This window comes from Opisthocomus hoazin, chromosome 6, assembly GCF_030867145.1.
Source record: "Opisthocomus hoazin isolate bOpiHoa1 chromosome 6, bOpiHoa1.hap1, whole genome shotgun sequence".
Lineage (NCBI taxonomy): Eukaryota > Metazoa > Chordata > Aves > Opisthocomiformes > Opisthocomidae > Opisthocomus > Opisthocomus hoazin.
The window spans coordinates 14126242-14145650 of NC_134419.1; the positions used below are offsets into that span (position 1 = coordinate 14126242).

At 39.6% G+C, this 19409-nt stretch overlaps 2 protein-coding genes across 13 annotated transcripts in view; one reads left to right on the forward strand and one right to left on the reverse strand.

The window, feature by feature from the left end:
- The window catches only part of USP33 (ubiquitin specific peptidase 33), a 44294-nt gene extending 30442 nt beyond the window's left edge, over window positions 1-13852 (reverse strand). For 3 of the 9 annotated variants that reach the window (XM_075424738.1, XM_075424737.1, XM_075424736.1), the window contains exons 1-6: window positions 13835-13852; window positions 7876-7957; window positions 7210-7321; window positions 6077-6130; window positions 4254-4316; window positions 1498-1650 (exon numbers count right to left, since the gene is read on the reverse strand). In XM_075424738.1, the coding sequence (XP_075280853.1) occupies window positions 1498-1650; window positions 4254-4316; window positions 6077-6130; window positions 7210-7290 (351 nt within the window). In that variant the 5' untranslated portion in view covers window positions 7291-7321; window positions 7876-7957; window positions 13835-13852. Of the gene's footprint in view, window positions 1-1497; window positions 1651-4253; window positions 4317-5135; window positions 5239-6076; window positions 6131-7209; window positions 7322-7875; window positions 7958-13066; window positions 13390-13486; window positions 13773-13834 lie in introns of those variants that run through there. The other 6 variants (XM_075424734.1, XM_075424733.1, XM_075424730.1 and 3 more) reach the window with 4 other exon arrangements.
- Window positions 13507-19409, forward strand: part of MIGA1 (mitoguardin 1) — a 41777-nt gene continuing 35874 nt past the window's right edge. Inside the window, exons 1-5 of one of the 4 annotated variants that reach the window (XM_075424750.1) lie at window positions 13507-14081; window positions 14948-15118; window positions 17900-18077; window positions 18627-18763; window positions 19031-19157. In XM_075424750.1, the coding sequence (XP_075280865.1) occupies window positions 15020-15118; window positions 17900-18077; window positions 18627-18763; window positions 19031-19157 (541 nt within the window). In that variant the 5' untranslated portion in view covers window positions 13507-14081; window positions 14948-15019. Of the gene's footprint in view, window positions 14082-14281; window positions 14634-14947; window positions 15119-17899; window positions 18078-18626; window positions 18764-19030; window positions 19158-19409 lie in introns of those variants that run through there. The other 3 variants (XM_075424747.1, XM_075424748.1, XM_075424749.1) reach the window with 3 other exon arrangements.

Here is a 19409-nt window from a genome sequence, read left to right on the forward strand (position 1 = left end):
TTAAAGGATATTTCCTCTCTATGCATACTGAAAACCTGCCCATCTTCCCATCCAACCTGTTCATCGCAGCATCTCTTCCATAGCTCTATGCCTCAAGCAAAACAAATTTAAAAATACCATACTTGTAGTTCTGTCAGTTTTAATCGAGTTTCTCATAATTTTTATATAAGTACATTAAATATGCAATAAAGAAAAAACACCTTTTTTCAGATACATGCATTATGACAATTACACTTGAGACATTGCAGCATAACTTTCTCCAAAACAATACTTATCCAGAAATTACCAGAGTGAATAGTGATGCCAGTGAAGGCTAATGTAATCAGAAGATAACAAAACAACAAACCAAACCTAAACAAACCTTGTTGAAAATGCAGAACAAGAGCAGCAAACAGCGTATTTCAAAATTCTCTGTATAACATCTGCTTTGTTCATTTTTTCTCCTCCAACTTGTCTCCAATACTAGCTAATACTTTACTCATTATCTTACTCTTCAGCTACTATGTTAATTGTTAATCAATATGGAGTTAGGAACAGCTAAGCGCTTTTATAAAGTCTTGTCTTCAATGTCATAATCCTATAAAACACTACAATCTGTGTTTTACTCGACTAATATCAACTTCCCATATACTGGCCATATTTTTCTCCTTGGCAATCCTAACTGCCATAGAACACTACTAGCATTCTCCTGATTTCTAGTTTGATACGTATTTTTCCACACGAATCTAACACATTGTATTTGTCACTCTACACCAAAATTACACACATATATACAATATACACAGCTTACTACTGCCTTCTTGTAAATTCTTGCATAGCAGTTAAATTCATAACTATTCAGCAGTATTTGTGTGTATACCAACTCCCTGGAAAAATTTTCCCCCACACATATATATACACAAAACCCAAGACCTTTTCAGTCACTTATCAAAACTGAAAATAAGACATGTTTAAACCTCAGAAACTAAGTTACAGGAATCCCTTTAAGTGTCTTACATTACCAGCTGAATGAGGTTAACAATTAGCATATATTTCTCTAAAAGTCCTGCGCTCATATGAGTGAACTTGTATCTCAGGCAAGTATCCATAAACACATACTAAGGCATTCTGCTGCTCCCTGTAAGTTAGCCAGCAATTGTTGTAACAACTTTTGTAAATAACATTTTTATGAGCTGACGGAATGGGGAAGCACAGGTGAACTATTCCAAACCTGTAACCTTCAATTTAACCCTATGCTTTTTCTGCATCTTATAGTTTATTGTAGATTACAATTAGACAGTAAGATGAAAAAAGCATTCTTTGGAAGCATGCAGTACACAGAGACAGAACACAGAAGCTGGGCACTGTATTTTTAAAAGAATTTTTGTGAAAATAGAAAGAAATGAATAGGAAGCTCAGCCACAAGAAAGGAGAAAAAGTCAGTCCCCCTCTTGAGAAAAGACACAATGTTTACTGCAAAGCTCCAGCTGCCTTTGTTTCATTGGGTTAAAAAAATACCTGCACGCTATTTTCTTGTACTTGGTGAGACAGTCTTGCATTTGGTAGTGGAGAATGAGATCCTAATTTTCTATCCAGGAATACTTCCTTACTACAGGCATAACACCAAACACGGAGTGTAGTAAGGTTGACAGTTAGACAGTGTTTTGTCTCCTAGAACAGAAGAAAAACCAAAACTGCAATTCAGAAATCTTAAATAATTAAATACTGCTCTATGCAAGCGAGAACAGAAGTATTAAAATTCTAGATCTTTCAACAATGAAACAAATATCTCTGTTAGCATATTAAAAAACAGAAATTCAATTACTGAAATTTTAGCACAAACTATCCAACACTCATTTTTAGTACAAGTCACTCAAATTAGCAACAAGGTACAACCAGAATCTAAGCCATTCTCATATCTGACATGCCTCCGTATAATAACAAAAATCAGAAGAAAGCCTGTTGTCAGAAGCATTACAATTCACAAACACATTTTCCAGGAATGTCTGCTATTGGTCATAACAGCAGGCGCCTCCTCTGCAGTAAGGGCAGTGCTTATTTCTACTGGTTTGCTGTAAGAAATTCAAGCTATTTAACAATAAACCAGAAGAGTAAGATAAGCTTTCTAGTTCAGTAACCATAAGAGGTGCTCGTATCAAAACAGAATCACAGAATCACAGAATGGTAGGGGTTGGAAGGGACCTCTGTGGGTCATCTAGTACAATCCTCCTGCCAAAGCAGGGTCACCTACAGTAGGTTGTAGAGGACCTTGTCCAGGCGGGTAACAAACATTCTAGACTTAGTTCTTGTGTTGACAGCTTCACACTGTGAAGTGATATAAAAATTTGACAGATGGAGAATATTTTTACTGTTCTAATCTTCATCTTTCTTTTTCTAACCTCTTTGCTTACTGTAAGATTGTGTACACAGTTGCTATCATCCTCCAGTCCTTCCTGTATTTCTTCCTTATACGTCAGCACCAATCAGGTTTATAGACAATGAGGGATTTGCTAGATATGAGGAAAATACTACAGCTGCTGCAGGATTCCCAAGTTCTTCCTCCCTTCACTTAATAAGGACCTGGACAAGAACAATGTTTTTAAATATCAAATGTGGCCTACAATTTCACTAACTAGCCCTCCCCCTACTAAAAAACATCAGATTACATAAATATCTCAGACAGTTTTAATCATGAGGATATGCTGGATTCTGCAGCTTCAGCCGCATGAGTAATTACAAGTCTCCAGAGCAACAGCTTCTTAGCTTTCTTGACCAGGACACAATGAACATGATTATTTGCAGCACAAGGAGCCTTGCTGGTAGAAAATGAAGTAAGCAGAAAAACTGATTCATGTCAACCTTGTTTCTCTCATTTTAGTGAATTACTGAGATTTTTACTGGAGGAAAAAAAAATCCAGAAGAGGGCTTACTATCCAGAAACTAAAATTAAGTAACAAGAAAATCAAGACAAGCATGTGACTGACAGCAAGCAAACTATCCATTCCCTTTCTCTGACCTGGCAAGTAAATAACATTGCTAAAACAGCATGTAAATCAGGAATAAACTACCATGGAAAGCCAAGAGGTATAAAATTGTAGGCAAGAAATTCAGGGACCATCTGTTCCCTGATTGCACTACAAGCAGCTCATTTATATATCTATTGTAAAGGCTTTTGATTCAGCTTAAATAGCTGGCAAAAAGAAAATTGTATTTATACAGGCTTCTGCTAATGGACTATTGATTTGTATAAACATGCACTCCTCTCAGGACCCCGCCTCAAAAAAAACTCAGGAGTGGTGGTAAAATGCAGTCGTGAAGCATACTCCTTGTAATATCCTGGTATATAGTATTCATTTATTTTAATATTCATCAGGGTTTGGGGTTTTTTTTAATTATTTTTAAGGACCAAAAATTGCTTGGTGTGGAACCTTAGAAGTATTTTCTGACAGACGAACTGAATTGCTGGCAAGAATTTAATTTAATCGGAAAGTCAGCAATTCTGAAATGACATGTTAATAAAACTGCCATCCTTCTGTCTCCAGTGTATGTGTTAAGAGAGAACGACATATCTCATTTGCTTCTTTTTGGCAAGTGTGCACAGAATAGACAGTGAGCTCAAGACCCAAACAGATGCACTCAAGCTGTCCAACCTTGCCAGCACTTGGCATGCTGGGGAACACAGTGCACACACTCCACTGCTCCTACCAAGCCAGATCCAAAATCAGGACATAGCAGCAAAGGATATGCTCAGCTCAGCCTATAGGTTCTTCATCTGTAGCCACTGGAACAGGGAGCATAATGCAGAAACAAAGCACCCGTTTCTGGTAATTTATACTTCCCGTCTTACACCTGTTCAGCTCATATCTTCATTAATCCAACTTCCCTCCCCTTATCCATCAGGCATCCACAGCACTAAAAAGTTGGACTGAAGTAGTGAGGTACTACATATAAGTTGAAGTACTCAAGAATTCTTCTGTCCACGCACCTTGAAAATCATCAGCAATTATTGTTCTTTTTAAAATTTTCACCATGTTCTTTTAAGGAGCACAATAACATCAGAATTACGTAAATAATTATGCAGCTGCACAAAGACTGTAAAGTCACATACTCCTAAATTAGTAAGACTTGCTTCTATAGATGAAAACCAATCATAGCTAATCACACTTCCATGCAGTTACACTAACTCAGGTTACTGACCACTAAAACGAGTAAAAAAAGTTCTCCAATTCTACTCCACTGTTTCAGGTAACTGTATGACTAGCAAATACACATACCTGGGAATGGGTGGTACTGTGATCAACATGAGATTCACCACAGCCAACATATGTACATCTGTTCTGTTGAGGAAGATATGAAGAAGTATACAGAATTAGAAAGTGGTGTCAAACAGCTTTACAGAATAGGAATATACTGCCAGCCCCTTTAAAATTCACTCAAATTTCAAACTTGCAGAGTCTTACACAAACCAAGAGACATGCACAATAAGTGTTACAATAAATATCACCTAAAGCAAGTAAGAATGCTGCAAGATTTAACTCAACTCCTCTCACTGGTGGGCAGTGCTAGACATTTACTGCATTTGGAATATAATTGTTTGGCCATTTTGATACATTTATTCAGATTAAGGTCAACATGTATTCTTTACAATTCATGATTTAGTAGAGATAGTTACAGGAAATATGAAGTTAGCCCAGTGTCTGAAATACTGAATTGCAACAGCCTTAGAACATGACACATTTATACAAAAATGCCTGTACGCCCCTATCTGTAGTGCCCATTTATCAGACTATTACTTCACAATTAATTAGTTTTTATCACCTTTAAATAAGAGTTTCCAGCACTGTATGGTTAAGTGCTTACTACACTCTACTTATAACATGCAAAATATTTGTTGACTTTAATTGTGCTAATTGCAAAACATATTTGGCTGAGTTGAGTGTGGAATCTTGCAGCTGCCAATCTTCCAGCAATTTTCATTAATTCCTCATTTGCATGAGTCACGACAATGACATAAGAGGGTAGAGCATGTTATCCGTACAACTCTCTAAGCACGTTAATTTATACAATCAAATAACAGCTGAACACAGTCAATTTTCTATATTAAATAATCACAGATACTGGTTAAGTTATAGATGGTTAACATGCTGGGATCTCACCATGTTTTTCTACCGAAAAAGGTGAAGGCAAGATGCCAATTCAGCCAAGAAGAGATACATCGCATGTATACACTAAATGTCCTACTGCGATCAGAAAACTCTCCTATGGAAATGTTGGTATGAAATTAAGTTTTTCAGTAACAGTTTAAGAACTTTAAGTGAGAAATAAAAGACATGTTTTAAGCTTCACAGCATTTCCCACCTGCCAGGCTGATGCACCCCTGAACACCTCCTCCTACTCTCAAGAGCGTTTTTATATGCAATTAAACTTCAAGCCACCTAACAAAAAGACATTAAACACTATTTCTTCCCCCCTTCTTTCCTATCTCTTAATGATAGAAGGAGCAAAATAATCTGATATCTTAACTGTTCCCATAATCTACTTAAAAAATACTCAGATACATCTAAAGGTTGGCACCTCAGCCTAGATATGTTCCTGACAGGACTTAGACAAATGTTGCCCTGAAATGAAGTCAAGCCTACAGAGCAAGATTTCCATCTCTGGAAACAGCTGTATGTCTGAAGAACTCATGAGACATTTTAAAAAAAAAATTAGCTACCTACTTTCCTGTTGGTATCATAGATCAATCAGAAGCAACATTTTCAGAGCTTTTTGTTTTAAATACACTGAAAATTATGCGTCTTGTAAATGGCAAGAACAATAAGGCAAAATCATATTTAAGAAAGAACTATATACAGGGTAAAGACTGTACAAAATCCATACAAAGTTTGAAGAATGTTTATACATGCTTCTATAAGTTTCGAAATGAGTTTTTTCTTTGTTTTGCTTAAGAATAAAAAAAAAGCACATAAACAGAGGTTTTGCTTTTAAACAGTAACTTAAATAAAGAACTTCATTATAGTTTCTTCAAAAAATACCACCTACTTTATCTACAGATTACTAGAAAAGAACCCTACTATGGAACAACAGAACAACTTACCTCTAAGCATGCCCAAAGGTTGGGTCCTCTGACTTTACAGTCCTGACAAGTACCCTATTAAAGTTAAACACAGAGGCAAAGTATTACTTTATTTACTTTCACCAGTAAGCCACAACTTAGAGACAAAATGAGAAAAAATACTGTAAAGCTCAGTATCAGCTGAACAGTTTTAAGACAGAAAAAAGGATGTGTTGATAACCAACTCAATTTTTTTTTTGCTTCACATAATCTTAAGATCAGCATATTTTTCTTGTAAAACCTTGGATCTCTCTCTGTGTTTTCATCCTAAACCAAAAATTGTTCTTCTAAATAATGCATAAACATATATCACATCACATTATTATAAAAATACTCAAAATTGGTCTTTCCTATCAATATAACATAAAAAGAAATGAAAGTGAAAGAACTTGTACTAACTGCATATTTTCCTAATTGCAGAAGGTCAACACTACCTGCAAAGGTTTACAAAAAAAGATGCGGCACTAGAGAAATGCTATACCCCTCAGCAGCAAACTGACCATTACACTTTTCCCATAAGGCAACTTAGCTCCACGGACAGAACAGGTTTGGCTTTTCATTGCCTCCCAGCTACTCCAATGCATTACGAGATCTTTCTTTGTTCCATTTATTAATAGTACTTGGAAAATAAGAGTTCAGGTAGGGGCAGTTTCTCAAACTGTGTCTCCTCCATCAAAAAGTGAACTGTTACCCACGAAAAACTTCAGCATAAATTTCCTTGTTGCAAATTCTACCTGAAGTCAAGTCAGTTACGCTATATTACATTAACATTCCAAATAACCAGCTGCTACAATGGCAGTGTCTGAAAATAAGAGTTAGCACAACACGAAGCTGAACTTTAACTAATATTTCCACTAAAACATTGCTTGCTTTGCAAAACACTGCTGGGAAAGGTACTCTTTAAGTGTTCAGTACTGAAAAATAGTTTTTCACTTTTACCAAGTCCGTAATGCTTCCCGTACCTTGTTTAAACCTTACTGTTCCAGTACAGAAGATTTTACCCATGTTTAACACTTCAATGCATCTTACAACTAATAATATATGACAAGATATGCAGCTAAAGTAAGTGACCAGAGTTAACTGTGATAGGAAGAAAGTAAGCTTCTACAACTCACATGAGATTTCTGTATCAATTCTTCTTTTGTTATCTCACCAACTGATTCCAAGTGTGGGCAACTGCTGCCAGGTGACGACATTTCAGAAGCGGTATTTTCTGAGACCCTGCAGCTAAGATTTTCAAGACCAGGGAATCACTTGTCAGCAGAAGAAAGAATGAGTAAAACCCAATTCCTTACAGCAGGCAGCAATATTAGATATCGAATACGCAACATATACGTAACTTTTAAAAGAATGTGCCTTTTTAAAGTTAGTATAAATAACTTTACTAACAGCAAGAGAATCCAGTAGTTCAAACCAAACAGAGATGATTTCCAAAACAAAATTCTCTGACTTTTACTGCATAAACTAACAGAATCCTTAATGAAGCAGAGAATCCAAACCAATGGATTAATTATTCAACTTCCTGGCCTCTACCACAGCACCCCAACGACATAAAAGTTACAATTTTCAAGCCTATCCAGAACTGATGGTGACTTTGATTCTATATTCTGGAAAGGGATCTTATGCAACACTGCTGAAGCTTGCTGAAGCTGTGAAGGCTAAAATGCACACGACTTGCTTGTCAAAAGAGAAGGAAACTTTATCTTGGTTTTATTTATTTACAAAGACATTCTTGATTCAGGCGTATTATATATCAAAGCAAACTGAAACTTGTAACTCACATGTAGTACTGAACACTCAGCGAGCTTTTCTCTTGTTTGAGTTCTCTCTGTCCATCCAAGGTCTCTGATGCAGACACAGAAACTGATGAGAAATAAAGAATGCTAAATACAATCACTTTGTCATTATTATTTTAATGGCTGCACAGAAAATATGATGTTTTACAGATGGAAAAATAAAAAAAAATATGAACTCACTAACATTCTTTTCATGTAAATACTCCAACTGACTCACGGAGATAAGAACCATCCAGGAACTTTGTTCCTGTTTTGCCACTTTAACAATTACTATTGATGTCTCCATCTCTCTAAAGTCCAAGAAATCTTAAGCTTTCTTTGCCCAATTATTATCTGTCTAATCAAGCCCTCCTTTATCAAGACTTGCAACTAAACTTCCATTCTAACTCAGTGATGTACACTCTTCGATCTGTTTGCAGCCGTTAGCACCGTTATCAACATCTCTTTCCACTTTGCTTTTTGCTTTGGCAGCTTTAGGTCTGTTCCTTCTGCTATACGACCAATCACTCCTTTCAATATGAAGTAAGCTAGGGCTTTGACGGCATGGGGGAAAACAAACGTTACTTAGCAGGCATCTCAGGCACACTTCCTAGTAAACTTTCAGTTTGTTATCTTGGACTTGGTCTTTACTTCCATTGCCTTGCAACAAGATCCGTTTGAATCGTTATTTCAGTTCCCTTTGATTATCAAAGGGGTTTTTTTTGTATATATATGTGCGTGTGTATGTGTAGAAATAGTCTATATTATTCCTACAAACATTCCTATACAAATAATATTATTAAGGTATTACATATTATTTGTACAGGAATAATATCTTACACAATTTATTATATGCACCTACATGTATATACTTAAATATCATATAAACAATTATTTGTATATAAATACTATACAATATGTTTATTTTATACATAACATACACATATACACAAATATGCATGTGTATCTTTCAGTCTTTTTGAATGTCATGTTAACAGCTGTTCAATAAAATATTTAAGAACCTATCTCACAAGACTGGAAATACTACACTAAATTAATAATTCAGGATTTTTGCAAGACGAGGTCTAAATTCTCTTCCTGGACCAATGGCATGGCATTTAAAAAGCATTACTCAAATTATAAGCTGCAGCTTATTTCCTCATTTCAGTGTCTATTTGTAATCTACGTGCAGTATTGCTGAAAGACACTTCAAATATGAAAACAATAATTTTTCAGACCAAACCTCCTCAACTTCAGTCATATTAGCAATTCTGCTTTGAACTGTAAAATTCCTTTTCAGATCAGAAATGGAAACATGAATGTATGTTTCATCTTGCACATTTTGCAAGGTCTGTTAAAATGTTAAAAACAGACAAGCGAGTTTCAAATAACCTTAAAAAAATTCAGTGTGAATTAATGCTGATTTAACACAAATGCTTTAGAACGACTGCTAGAATGGATTAGTTTTCTTATGGAAGAAGCTTTCTGACTGCATTATTCCAAGTAATACAAAGCAATGAATGGAGATTTCACCTCATACTACCAGATTTGTATTTAATAGCTACTTTTCACACCTGGAACCCCACAAACACAAACCTGCATGTCTGAGCAAACACAAACCCAGGAGTTCTGCTCACACCAGGTTCCATTTCTTGGCGCAGTCTGCATCTCTTCATGACAATCATCAGAAAGACCAAAGCACACTGAAACTTATGTCCCTATGGACGTGGCCCCTATTCCCATCCATATGGAACGCATCCCTTGTAGAAGTCTAGTTAATGTTATAGATTCTTTACATGTTATTATACAGGCAGAGCTGAATGGCCTTTCTTTCACCTTTTGTTAACAAAATTCTTACACACCTCCTTCCATCCTGTAGCAACCGCGACAACTCACTGTACTGCCATAACCTTGGTGGCTTAATATACCTAGCTGCAGTAACACATTAAGTAAAATTTTATGTTAAAGTCTAAAACTGTAAAATTAATTTTGAAACCGTGATTCATCCTTCACCTCTCCAAGTCCTAGCAAGCCCAGGGCAGCCCCTCCCTTGCTCATTGTCCTTCCTTCATTTCACCACTTCCTACTCTATCTGAAAAGATTGCTTATCTTCCTCTACTGATGTATCTCATTATCACATCTGCTTTTTCACAAGCTTCTGCATTGCGTTGACCTGGACTGAACGTCCCTTCTTCGCATTATCAGTAACTCAAAAAAATTAAAAAAATTTTTAAAAATCTACTTTTGTAGTTTCTCTTACATTCCATTTTATGCTCCTGTTCTGAAGCTGTAGTACATCTCCATGCCCCCAGGGATCTGTGATAGTTTGTACTGGCAAAGTACCTAGATATCTCATATGAACAGCTATACTGGGTCAGACGAAAGGTCCGTTTAGTCCAGTATCTTGTTTCCACCACTGACCAAAAGAAGGCATCCACAGAAGAATAAAAATATTACAAGGATATATAGCTTCCCTGAATCCTTTTGAGCTCTGGGGATTCCCAAACCAAAAATTCATACATTAGCAAGACAGAGAAGGGCTCTGGAAAGGATCTGTATCAGCAATTTCAGCCCTCCTCAGGTTGAAGAACTCTAAAAAATTGTTATCAAGACAGAAATTCTTAGACAGCAATCATGTGTCCAGTGGCACCAAGATTATTTCTGTCACCTTTCATGGACCCTTCAGATGTATGCCATGGTCTCACAAGAACCTTAGAAAAATCACAAGTTGAAAACCATACAAGATAAAAGAAGCATCTTTGTTTCACTATGAAGTTAAGAATGAAATAAAACTTAGCTAGGAATAGAACCCAAGTTTTCACGCTAGCTGTTCATGTTCATATTCACGCAATAAGCTTCTCATCAAATGCTTCACATATGTTTGGGAGAGAACTTTGCAGTCTCGCCCTTTTTCTCCCTAGCTCTCTCCACTGTTTCCACTGAAAGGTTTGTTTCAGCCCACCTATCTCAATGCTTCATACTACATCAGTCCACTAATTGAATCATTTAGTCTTCAAAAGAAGGACTTAGTAACACATGTTCACTTAGTGTATGCACAGCAAGTCATACTTCAAAGAAAAAAAAAAAGATAACCTGTTACACTTATCTTGAATTCTAGTCTTTTTTTTTTTGTTCCTGCTTATTACAGAATCACAGAATCACAGAATAGTAGCGGTTGGAAGGGACCTCTGTGGGTCATCTAGTCCAAACCCCCCTGCCGAAGCAGGGTCACCTACAGCAGGCTGCACAGGACCTTGTCCAGGCGGGTCTTGAATATCTCCAGAGAAGGAGACTCCACAACCTCCCTGGGCAGCCTGTTCCAGTGCTCCGTCACCCTCAGAGGGAAGAAGTTCTTCCTCATGTTCAGACGGAACTTCCTGTGCCTCGGTTTGTGCCCATTGCCCCTTGTCCTATCACTGGGCACCACTGAAAAGAGCTTGGCCCCATCCTCCTGACACCCACCCTTCAGATATTTGTAAGCATTTATAAGGTCCCCTCGCAGCCTTCTCTTCTTCAGGCTGAACAAGCCCAGCTCCCTCAGCCTCTCCTCGTAGGGGAGATGTTCCAGTCCCCTCATCATCCTTGTAGCCCTCCGCTGGACTCTCTCCAGTAGCTCTTCATCTTTCTTGAACTTTCTTTGCATTCACTAAGAAACAAACATTTGCTCCCATGAGCTGCCAGAGAAATGTGTACCATAATCTAAAGCATCATGACCAACAACCTATTTATCATTCAGCAGAAGTCCATGGCATCACAGGTTTGTGTGGTGCCCACCATGGAAGAACTACCACTCACACAGAAAAATCCCATCAAACACTAAGCGAACTCAACTGATCTTGAAAATGATCTCAGGCTAATGCAGGGAGCCTAATATTTCCTAAAGAAACATAATAGATTTTAAATTATGTGAAAAAATTTTGAATGTTTCTATCTGCCTAGTTACAGTAGTTAACACTTTGACAGAAGTTGAAATAAACAAGTATATATCTTCATTCCATTGATGTCCCTAAATATGGAGCCATTTTATCAGATCATTTTACAGGGTTCAGTCAGGGAATGCTGGTAGGAGATTTTAAGAATAAAAGGATTATTCTAAAGACAGTAATTACGTGAAGCAGTAATTGCATCTTCATTTTTCTTATTTTCCCTGTACAGCTTTGAATAACAGCATACCAAACCAGTAACCTCTAAGTTCACGCTTCTTATTTGCACTTATAGTTTGTTTGTTTTTTGGGTTTTTTTATGTTGTGGTTTGGGTTTTTTTGCTTGTTTGTTTTACTAGTGATGCACTGGAACAATCTTATTTAACATTTATTTTCATTTTATGGCAACAAAATAAGAGCGGCACAGGGCTGCAATTTTGTATCTGAACATTTAATTACTCAGAATACTGAAGAGATCTGGAACTTCAGTAATTACCTGCCATATAGATATTCTTCACACTTCAGAAAAAAACCACCAGCACTCACTCCAAACTATACAGGCTCATCGAAGCTACAGCCCTAGACACACATATTCAGATTTTTAAGATGTACATTTTTCTACCAGTTTTCTAAAGAATTGTGTTGCTCTTTAAAAACTTCACTGTATTCTTTGATAATTATTACAGAAATTACTTCAGCATAACAATGTATGCGAATAATAGTTACCAAACTTGAGAATAGTCTTTTTAGGTCAAGAAATAGGGAAGATTAATCTTAATTGCACACACTATGTTCCATTATAGTCTGTAACTCAGTAAGTGGTTCTGATTTTCATCTCCCGTCCCTCCCTATTTCTACCTTTTTTAATCTATCAACTTTAAGCATCAGTATCCTGTTTTCCTGGAAAAAAAAATGACACGACCAATACTAACTCTGGTAGAGAACTAACTTTAGCTATTTAGAATAAAACCTGGTATTTTCCCAGTAAATGACAAAAGCATACTCAGTAAGCTGATGAAAGACACCCCGTCCTTCTCTTCAGGCACCAAGAACTACCCACCCAAGCGAGATACAGTTTTTTAGGTCACTTTCATTAGATTTTTTTTTTCAGTCATTTCCAAACAGAAAGGGCATTAAAAAATAAGTTTGAAGGTATATCTTCTTGCAGGGGTAGCCATTTTTCATTCTATATTTCCCTTCTAAGGTATAGAGACTGTCCATTCATCTCCTTCTTCCATCCCTTTAAATCCCAACTCTGAAGACCATTAGCTGACCTTTATGTTGCTAAGAGGATTTCCTTAACTCGGGCCTTGCCTGCAGAAGTCCACAGTGATCCTACACCAGGAGCTACGCCTGACTTCTGTCTCCAGCCTGCTTCACCGCCGGTACGCGGGGACCGAAGCGCGCAGACCCCTCAGGGAAGGAGTGGCGTCGGTTCGAGGTCGATCGCTGCCCTGAGGGACCGCACCGTACCTACGGCCGCCTCTACCGGGCGGGCGGGAGGGCATCCGCCCCTATCCCGCCTGCCACCGCCCCCGGCCCCCGCCCAGCCCTCCGGCGGCGGCCATCGGCGGGCCGAGCCGCCCTGGACTTTGAGACCCGTCAGAGACACCGCCCGCCGCGCTCCCGCCGCCCCCTCAGACGTCGGGCCCGACCCGCCTTCCCCGCCGCCGGCGGGACCCTCCCGCTCTCACCGCAGCAGCCGGGAGGGTGTGTCCGGCGCGGAGCCCGCGGCTAAGCCGGGCCGCGGCCAGCCCCGCGGCTCACACCGATGGCGAGCTCCGGCCTCCGGGGTCAGCGGCCCTGGCGGGGGGCCGGTTAGCGCTCCCCCGCCCGGGACGGCGCAGTGGAGAAGGCCGCGACGGCGGCGAAGGCTCCGCCAGCTCCTCCTCACGCAGGCAGACGCCCACCGGCAGCGGCTGCAGCAACAGCAACACCGACCGCGGGACGCGCCCCGCACAAAGATGGCGGCGCGGAGCATCTCCGCCGCTCACGTGAGCGCTGCCCTGCACAAAGATGGCGGCGCCAGGCTCTTACTTCACCTCGCCCGGACGGCCGCAGAATCAGGCTGCCCGGCGTAAAGATGGCTGACGCGGACTCCGAACGGAGAGGGTCACCCTCACGTGGCAGTGACTGCCTCCTGAGCGACCCCGGCCGCTCCGCGCTGGCCCGGAAGCAGATCCGCCGCCGGTCTCCTAGCAGCCGCCGGTGAGGAAGGGAGGGAGGGAGCTGCCGCGGCGGGGAGGGGCCGTGGCTGCTGCCCGCGGCGCCTGCCCCGCTGCTCGGCAGGTAACCGCGGGCGGCAAACCGCAGGGCCCAGGGAGAGCTGGGCGGCCGCGGGGACGGGGGCTGAGGGGCGCTGCCCGGCCCCCGCCCGGGGCGCCGCGAGGCTAGGGGCGTGCGGGGCTGCCCTGCATGAGGAGGGCTTGGCACGGCCGGAGGGAGATGGCTTCTGCCGTGGCTACCGGGGCGGGGTGCGCTGCTCCTCCGGGGCCGACCGGGCCCCGCTCCGTGACCCGCGGCGGGGAGACGCTCCGGCCCCGAGGAAGCGGCGGCGGCGGGAGAATAGCCGGTGGCTACAGCCGAGCGGTGCCGCAGCGTGTGGGCCCTCCATCCGCCTTCACCTCCCTCCCTGTGGTGGCTGTGGTCGCGGATGTCAGGCGCCAGGAGCTTCGCCTCGTCCTTAGCGTTGGGGAGCAAGGGGGCTGTGCCTTTAACGGCGGAGGTGACGTCAGGCTGTAGTATTTATTCCTTGTCATGTGTCTGCAGAAAAATTGCAGCTCTGAATGAGATAAACTTTTTTCTGGCTGCTCTCCAATGACTTAACCCTGTAGCTGGCAGGTATGTTCTTCCAACAGCCGTGGTCTGGGGAAGAGGGTTGTTCCCAGGTGCGATGTGGGGGACGCAGTGAGCAAGAAGAGCAGGCCGAGTCCTCTGCAGATGCTGGTTACACCTACACGGGTCTTCGCACAGAGCGCTCGGAAGGAATTTGAGCCAGCAAATTTGCTGTCTGCTCGTTAAGCACAAGTCTTAACCCTACTCAGAGACATCAGTCAAACAAGCCGTGTACTTGTTATGAAGGAGATTCAAGGGTGTAGAAGAAAGCTGTCCTGGGCTTCTGTTGCATAATTTAGTGTGTATCCTTCCTTTGACAGACTATTCCGGAGACCATCTGTGGCTGTTTTCAAGATAATTCTGCTTAACGAGGTTATGGGAGAGAAGGAGCCATGTCAGAAGAAGCTGTTACTGAGGCACGATTTTCTCTGAAGACGGTAGCTTTACGGGTATTTCATCTTCCCCTTTCTTGGTATTATTCTCTTAACCAGGTAATATATACCCTATCTCAATATTGTCAGTTTTGAAACACGTTTAGAAGTTTAATTGCAATGTTGTACTTGCTCTTCCGAGTTTAATATGGATTAAATTCATATGGAATATCTTGACTTCTAGTTTATTTAGAACACTGAACTAAAATATACGAGTTTTTGTCTTTTTCTGGTAATAAACACTTAGTGTATCATCATACATCTGACTGAAGAGGTTGCATTATCTGCAATGTCTATTTGTCTTTGGCAACAGCACAATGATTCTTATCGAATCAAATGTCAAAATCTTCAAGTTGTCTTTTTTTTGTAGATTTTTTTTTTTTAGGTATTTAAAAACTAAATGTAACTGTCATTACATTTTTAATCATAGCATGGAGTGTGGACTGATATAATTTCTGGATTAATTTGGTGAGTGGTACTGGCAATCTGAATGTTAATTAATGCAAAGCAAAAATCCCTTGTTCTAGTTTTCCAGTCACTTCTGTCTGATTAAATAAGTGGCACATGACTAAAACAAAGCAATGATTCTTTGAAATCAGGCTTTTTTTTAAACCCGTTCAGTTCTTATTGCTTGTTTTACTTACGGAAAGATCTTCAAAGAAAATCTTCAGGCTCTGTTAATCACAGTATTTCTTTCTGTAGATGGCCCTGGAGTGATTTGGTTTTATTTTCTTTCATTGATATTATAGGCTAATTTTCACTGTATAAATAGCAAAATGGATAGCAGTCACTCAAATCTGGTCAAAGAGTACATTACAATCTGAGTTTTTAGGTTGACAGAAGCTGGAAATATTGTGAAGTTGATACCCCTTGTCTGCAGGGCATCATAAGCTTTGTCCCTAGAGCACCTTCATCGCAAAGACAGGGGGGAGGAGCTGTAATTGTGTTGTAGAGATTCAGAGAAGAGAGGTGTTAGTTGCCTGTGACTACATATGTGAGAAATGATGGAGTGAAAGAAGTCAGAATTACTTGAGAAAACACTAATGTTTCAGTCTATCCCTCAGAGAATAAATTTCTTGAAGAGTGAGCCATATTCTGATACCGCAGTCACAGGAGGAAAAAAAGGGATTCTAGTTGGCTGTACAAAGTATGGTCCACTACGTTTTTCCATTCTGTGTATGCTGAATCATTGACAAGGATAACTAAAAGAAAAAATATTGTTTATAATTAGGAAGGCCAATAATATTTTTAAAAAATATATATTAGCAGGTCCTAATGAAGTTCTGCTTTTAAAACTCAAGTCTTTAATATGATTGTATTTTATTTTGATTGAATTAGATGCTTGTAAACAAAAAGTATGTCATTTTTCACATTTGCCTGTAAACGCTTGTCAAAGTTTTAATGCATATAAAACCGGAATTATATTCTTAGCTGCATCTGATTATTTTCACATTCTTCTGTATTCACAGTACTAGAAAATTCTCACTGTGAGATCACTGGTTTTTTTACATTGCAGCATATTCATATCCTTTTTAAATACCATGTGCAACTCCATTATGTGCGGCTGTTAACTTTCCTCTCCTTAGAGGTTTTCGTTTCATTGTTCACTTATTTATGATTGCACTTTTAGGCACAGGCAACTTTAAAAAAAAAATCCACTTACAGTTCTTTGAAACTTCAGTTCTAGCATTTAATTCTGTGAGCTTCAAGGTTTTAATCTCAGTGATTTGGTTATTAACTCTATTCTTTAAAATACAATAGTCTTTTTTGTAAGTATGTGTTTGTGCTGTGTTGCAGGGATTTCCTTTTCCTCGCAGAGTATGGTGTGAGGTTTTTGGCCTCCGTCAAGATACAGTACCACTAAGGGCAGGGTTCTCAGGTCAAAGGTGTTTGACTTGATTGCGAATCCATGCAGAGCAAAGCTTTCAATGCTTCTGTGAATGACAAAATTCTGATAGTATTAACCAACTGCACAGCAGCCAGGGACTGCCGGAGTACGGTGGTACTCTGTGTGGCCAGCTTGCTCTCGTATGAGGAAACGTGTTGCAGAAATACCATATTGGCCCCAAGGACTGTAGATCTGGTTTTCTCCCAGCAGTCTGTTTCTTAGCTAGCGTAGATTTCGTAAAGAGTTTGTGAATGTGGACTCTAGTTTCCAGTTAAATGGTTCTTTTCTTCCTTGTATATCTTGTCACTTCGAATATTATAAACTTTCTTAATGGCTTTTAATGCCAGTTGCTTGTGTATATGGTTCTGATTTTTTTAAAAGTTCATAAACCTATGACTGATCTATACCCAAAATAAAACATAACAATTAAAAAAGCCCACTATGGTTTATTTAAAGAAACAAGTTTAAATACATGTTCTTCCCAAATGGAAACACCATGCAAATGTTAGCTTTTGGATCCTCGCCTCTTTCACAGTGCAAGAAAGTAGTCTAGTTGTGAAGGGTGAGTTTCTTCTCGGTATTTTTTTGCTGTTAGAGAATTATTCAAAGCCCTGCATTGTCCTAGCATTAAAATATTTAGATCCCTATAGTTTGTGGATTTGCAGTATAACATATAGTTCTTAATGCTGCAATGTCTCTCAGTGCAGCCACTCACTTTGTCCCACTGGCCCCTTTATAAACTCTTTTGCCTACTGGCCATCACAAATTTTGAGAAGCAGTAGGTCAGTGTCCTTACTCGGAGTAGATTGTTTCTCAAGCTACGCGAGAGCTGCATTTCTTACCTGCCTCAGACAAGCTATAGCCTAGCTTGGACACTCCAACAGAGGGGTAGGAGGAAAGGTGGGAATTAAGGAGCATGTATTTCCAGTGAAGCAGCACTCTTTTATTTTCAGATAAAGCTTTCCCCTGGGTTAAAGAAGCTTTTCACAGTAACAGCAGTGAGTGCAATATCTGTTATTTTTCTGGCCCATCATTTTAAAAGACGACGTGGAAAGAAAAACAAGAAAGTGCCACCATGGGAACCAAGTCATCTAGTATTAGAGTGTGCCAAAGCAGCTGCATCAGAAAAAGGTATGTGAAGGAGCCCCCAAGCTTTTTTGTTTCTGTCTTGGAGGGGAAGAGAAGGGGTGTGAGGGGAGTGGATGTGCATAATAATGGTGTGTAGTAGTAAAACAAACCATTTTCATTTAATGCTGAATAGGTTTGAATTATTGAAGTAGAAATTGTGCGAGTTAGGAACAAAATTACAGTGTTTTATAAATAAGCTGGTCTTGTTCTCAAAGCTGGAGTTTTAAACATGAATTTGAATTAAAACTTTTTTATGAATAGTATATTAGCAATGGGGTTTGCAGTTCTTGTGGACATATGTCAATACTGAGAAAAGCAGATTTAAATTTTTATAGGGTGGGAAAATAATTATGCTCAAATGCATGGTTATTATAGATATTGACTGCTCTATTTTGTAGTTTCTCTTATAGAACTGTAAATAAAAGAATAATTGTTGTTTGCTTCTGAACTGGATTTTATTGAAAAGAGTACATGCAATTATTGATAGATCTTGCTAACAGAAGATACAATGTTCTGAGTTTGCAGCAGCTTTAAAATCAGTGTATCTGTTAGGTTCTAGTTGTTCCAGTAGTCGGCAAAACTTGACTCTTTCTCTGAGCTCTGCCAAGGAAAAAGGATCTCAGTCTTGTATCTATGCAAATGGAGGACTTTTCAGTAAATACTCCGGTTCAGTTCAGAGTCTGGCCTCGGTGAGTAAAAACCTTTTAAGGCTCTTGAGTGTCCGTTAACTTGCACTGGACAGGCACCTAATGGCTTCACTGAGCTGAAACAACTTTCCTGAACAAGCTGCACAGAAGGCTGGAGATGCTGAGAAGGCTATTGTACTTATGACGTAGTATAAAGAGTTTCTAGGTGGATAACTGGGATGTAACATACTCTGGCAGAAACGTGGTTTTAACAATACTCTGTATAACAACACTTCAAAATTTGTTAGTTTGTTGGGTTTTTTTTTTAAGGTTCAGAGTGCCACCTCTTGTCACAGTTGTGCTTGTGCCAATTCTAATTCCTGGGATAAAGCAGATGAAGATGATATTAAACTTGTCAATATTCCAGTGACCACACCTGAAAATTTATATTTGATGGGTAAGTTAAAATAAGAATATTCAGTATCTACCAACAATGAATGTAAATAACTTTTTGTTTTTATGGCAGATGACACACAATATCGTTGTGGTGTTCTTTCACAGTGTCCAGTGGGCATGTGCCTAAGAACATTTCCATGAAGTAATGAAATCTTACTTGAGCTAGGGTTAGTTTTTCAAAATACATATATTTTTACTCATATATTTGTAGTAGTAAGCCATAGAATTATTTTTAAAAGTGAATAGGAAAAAA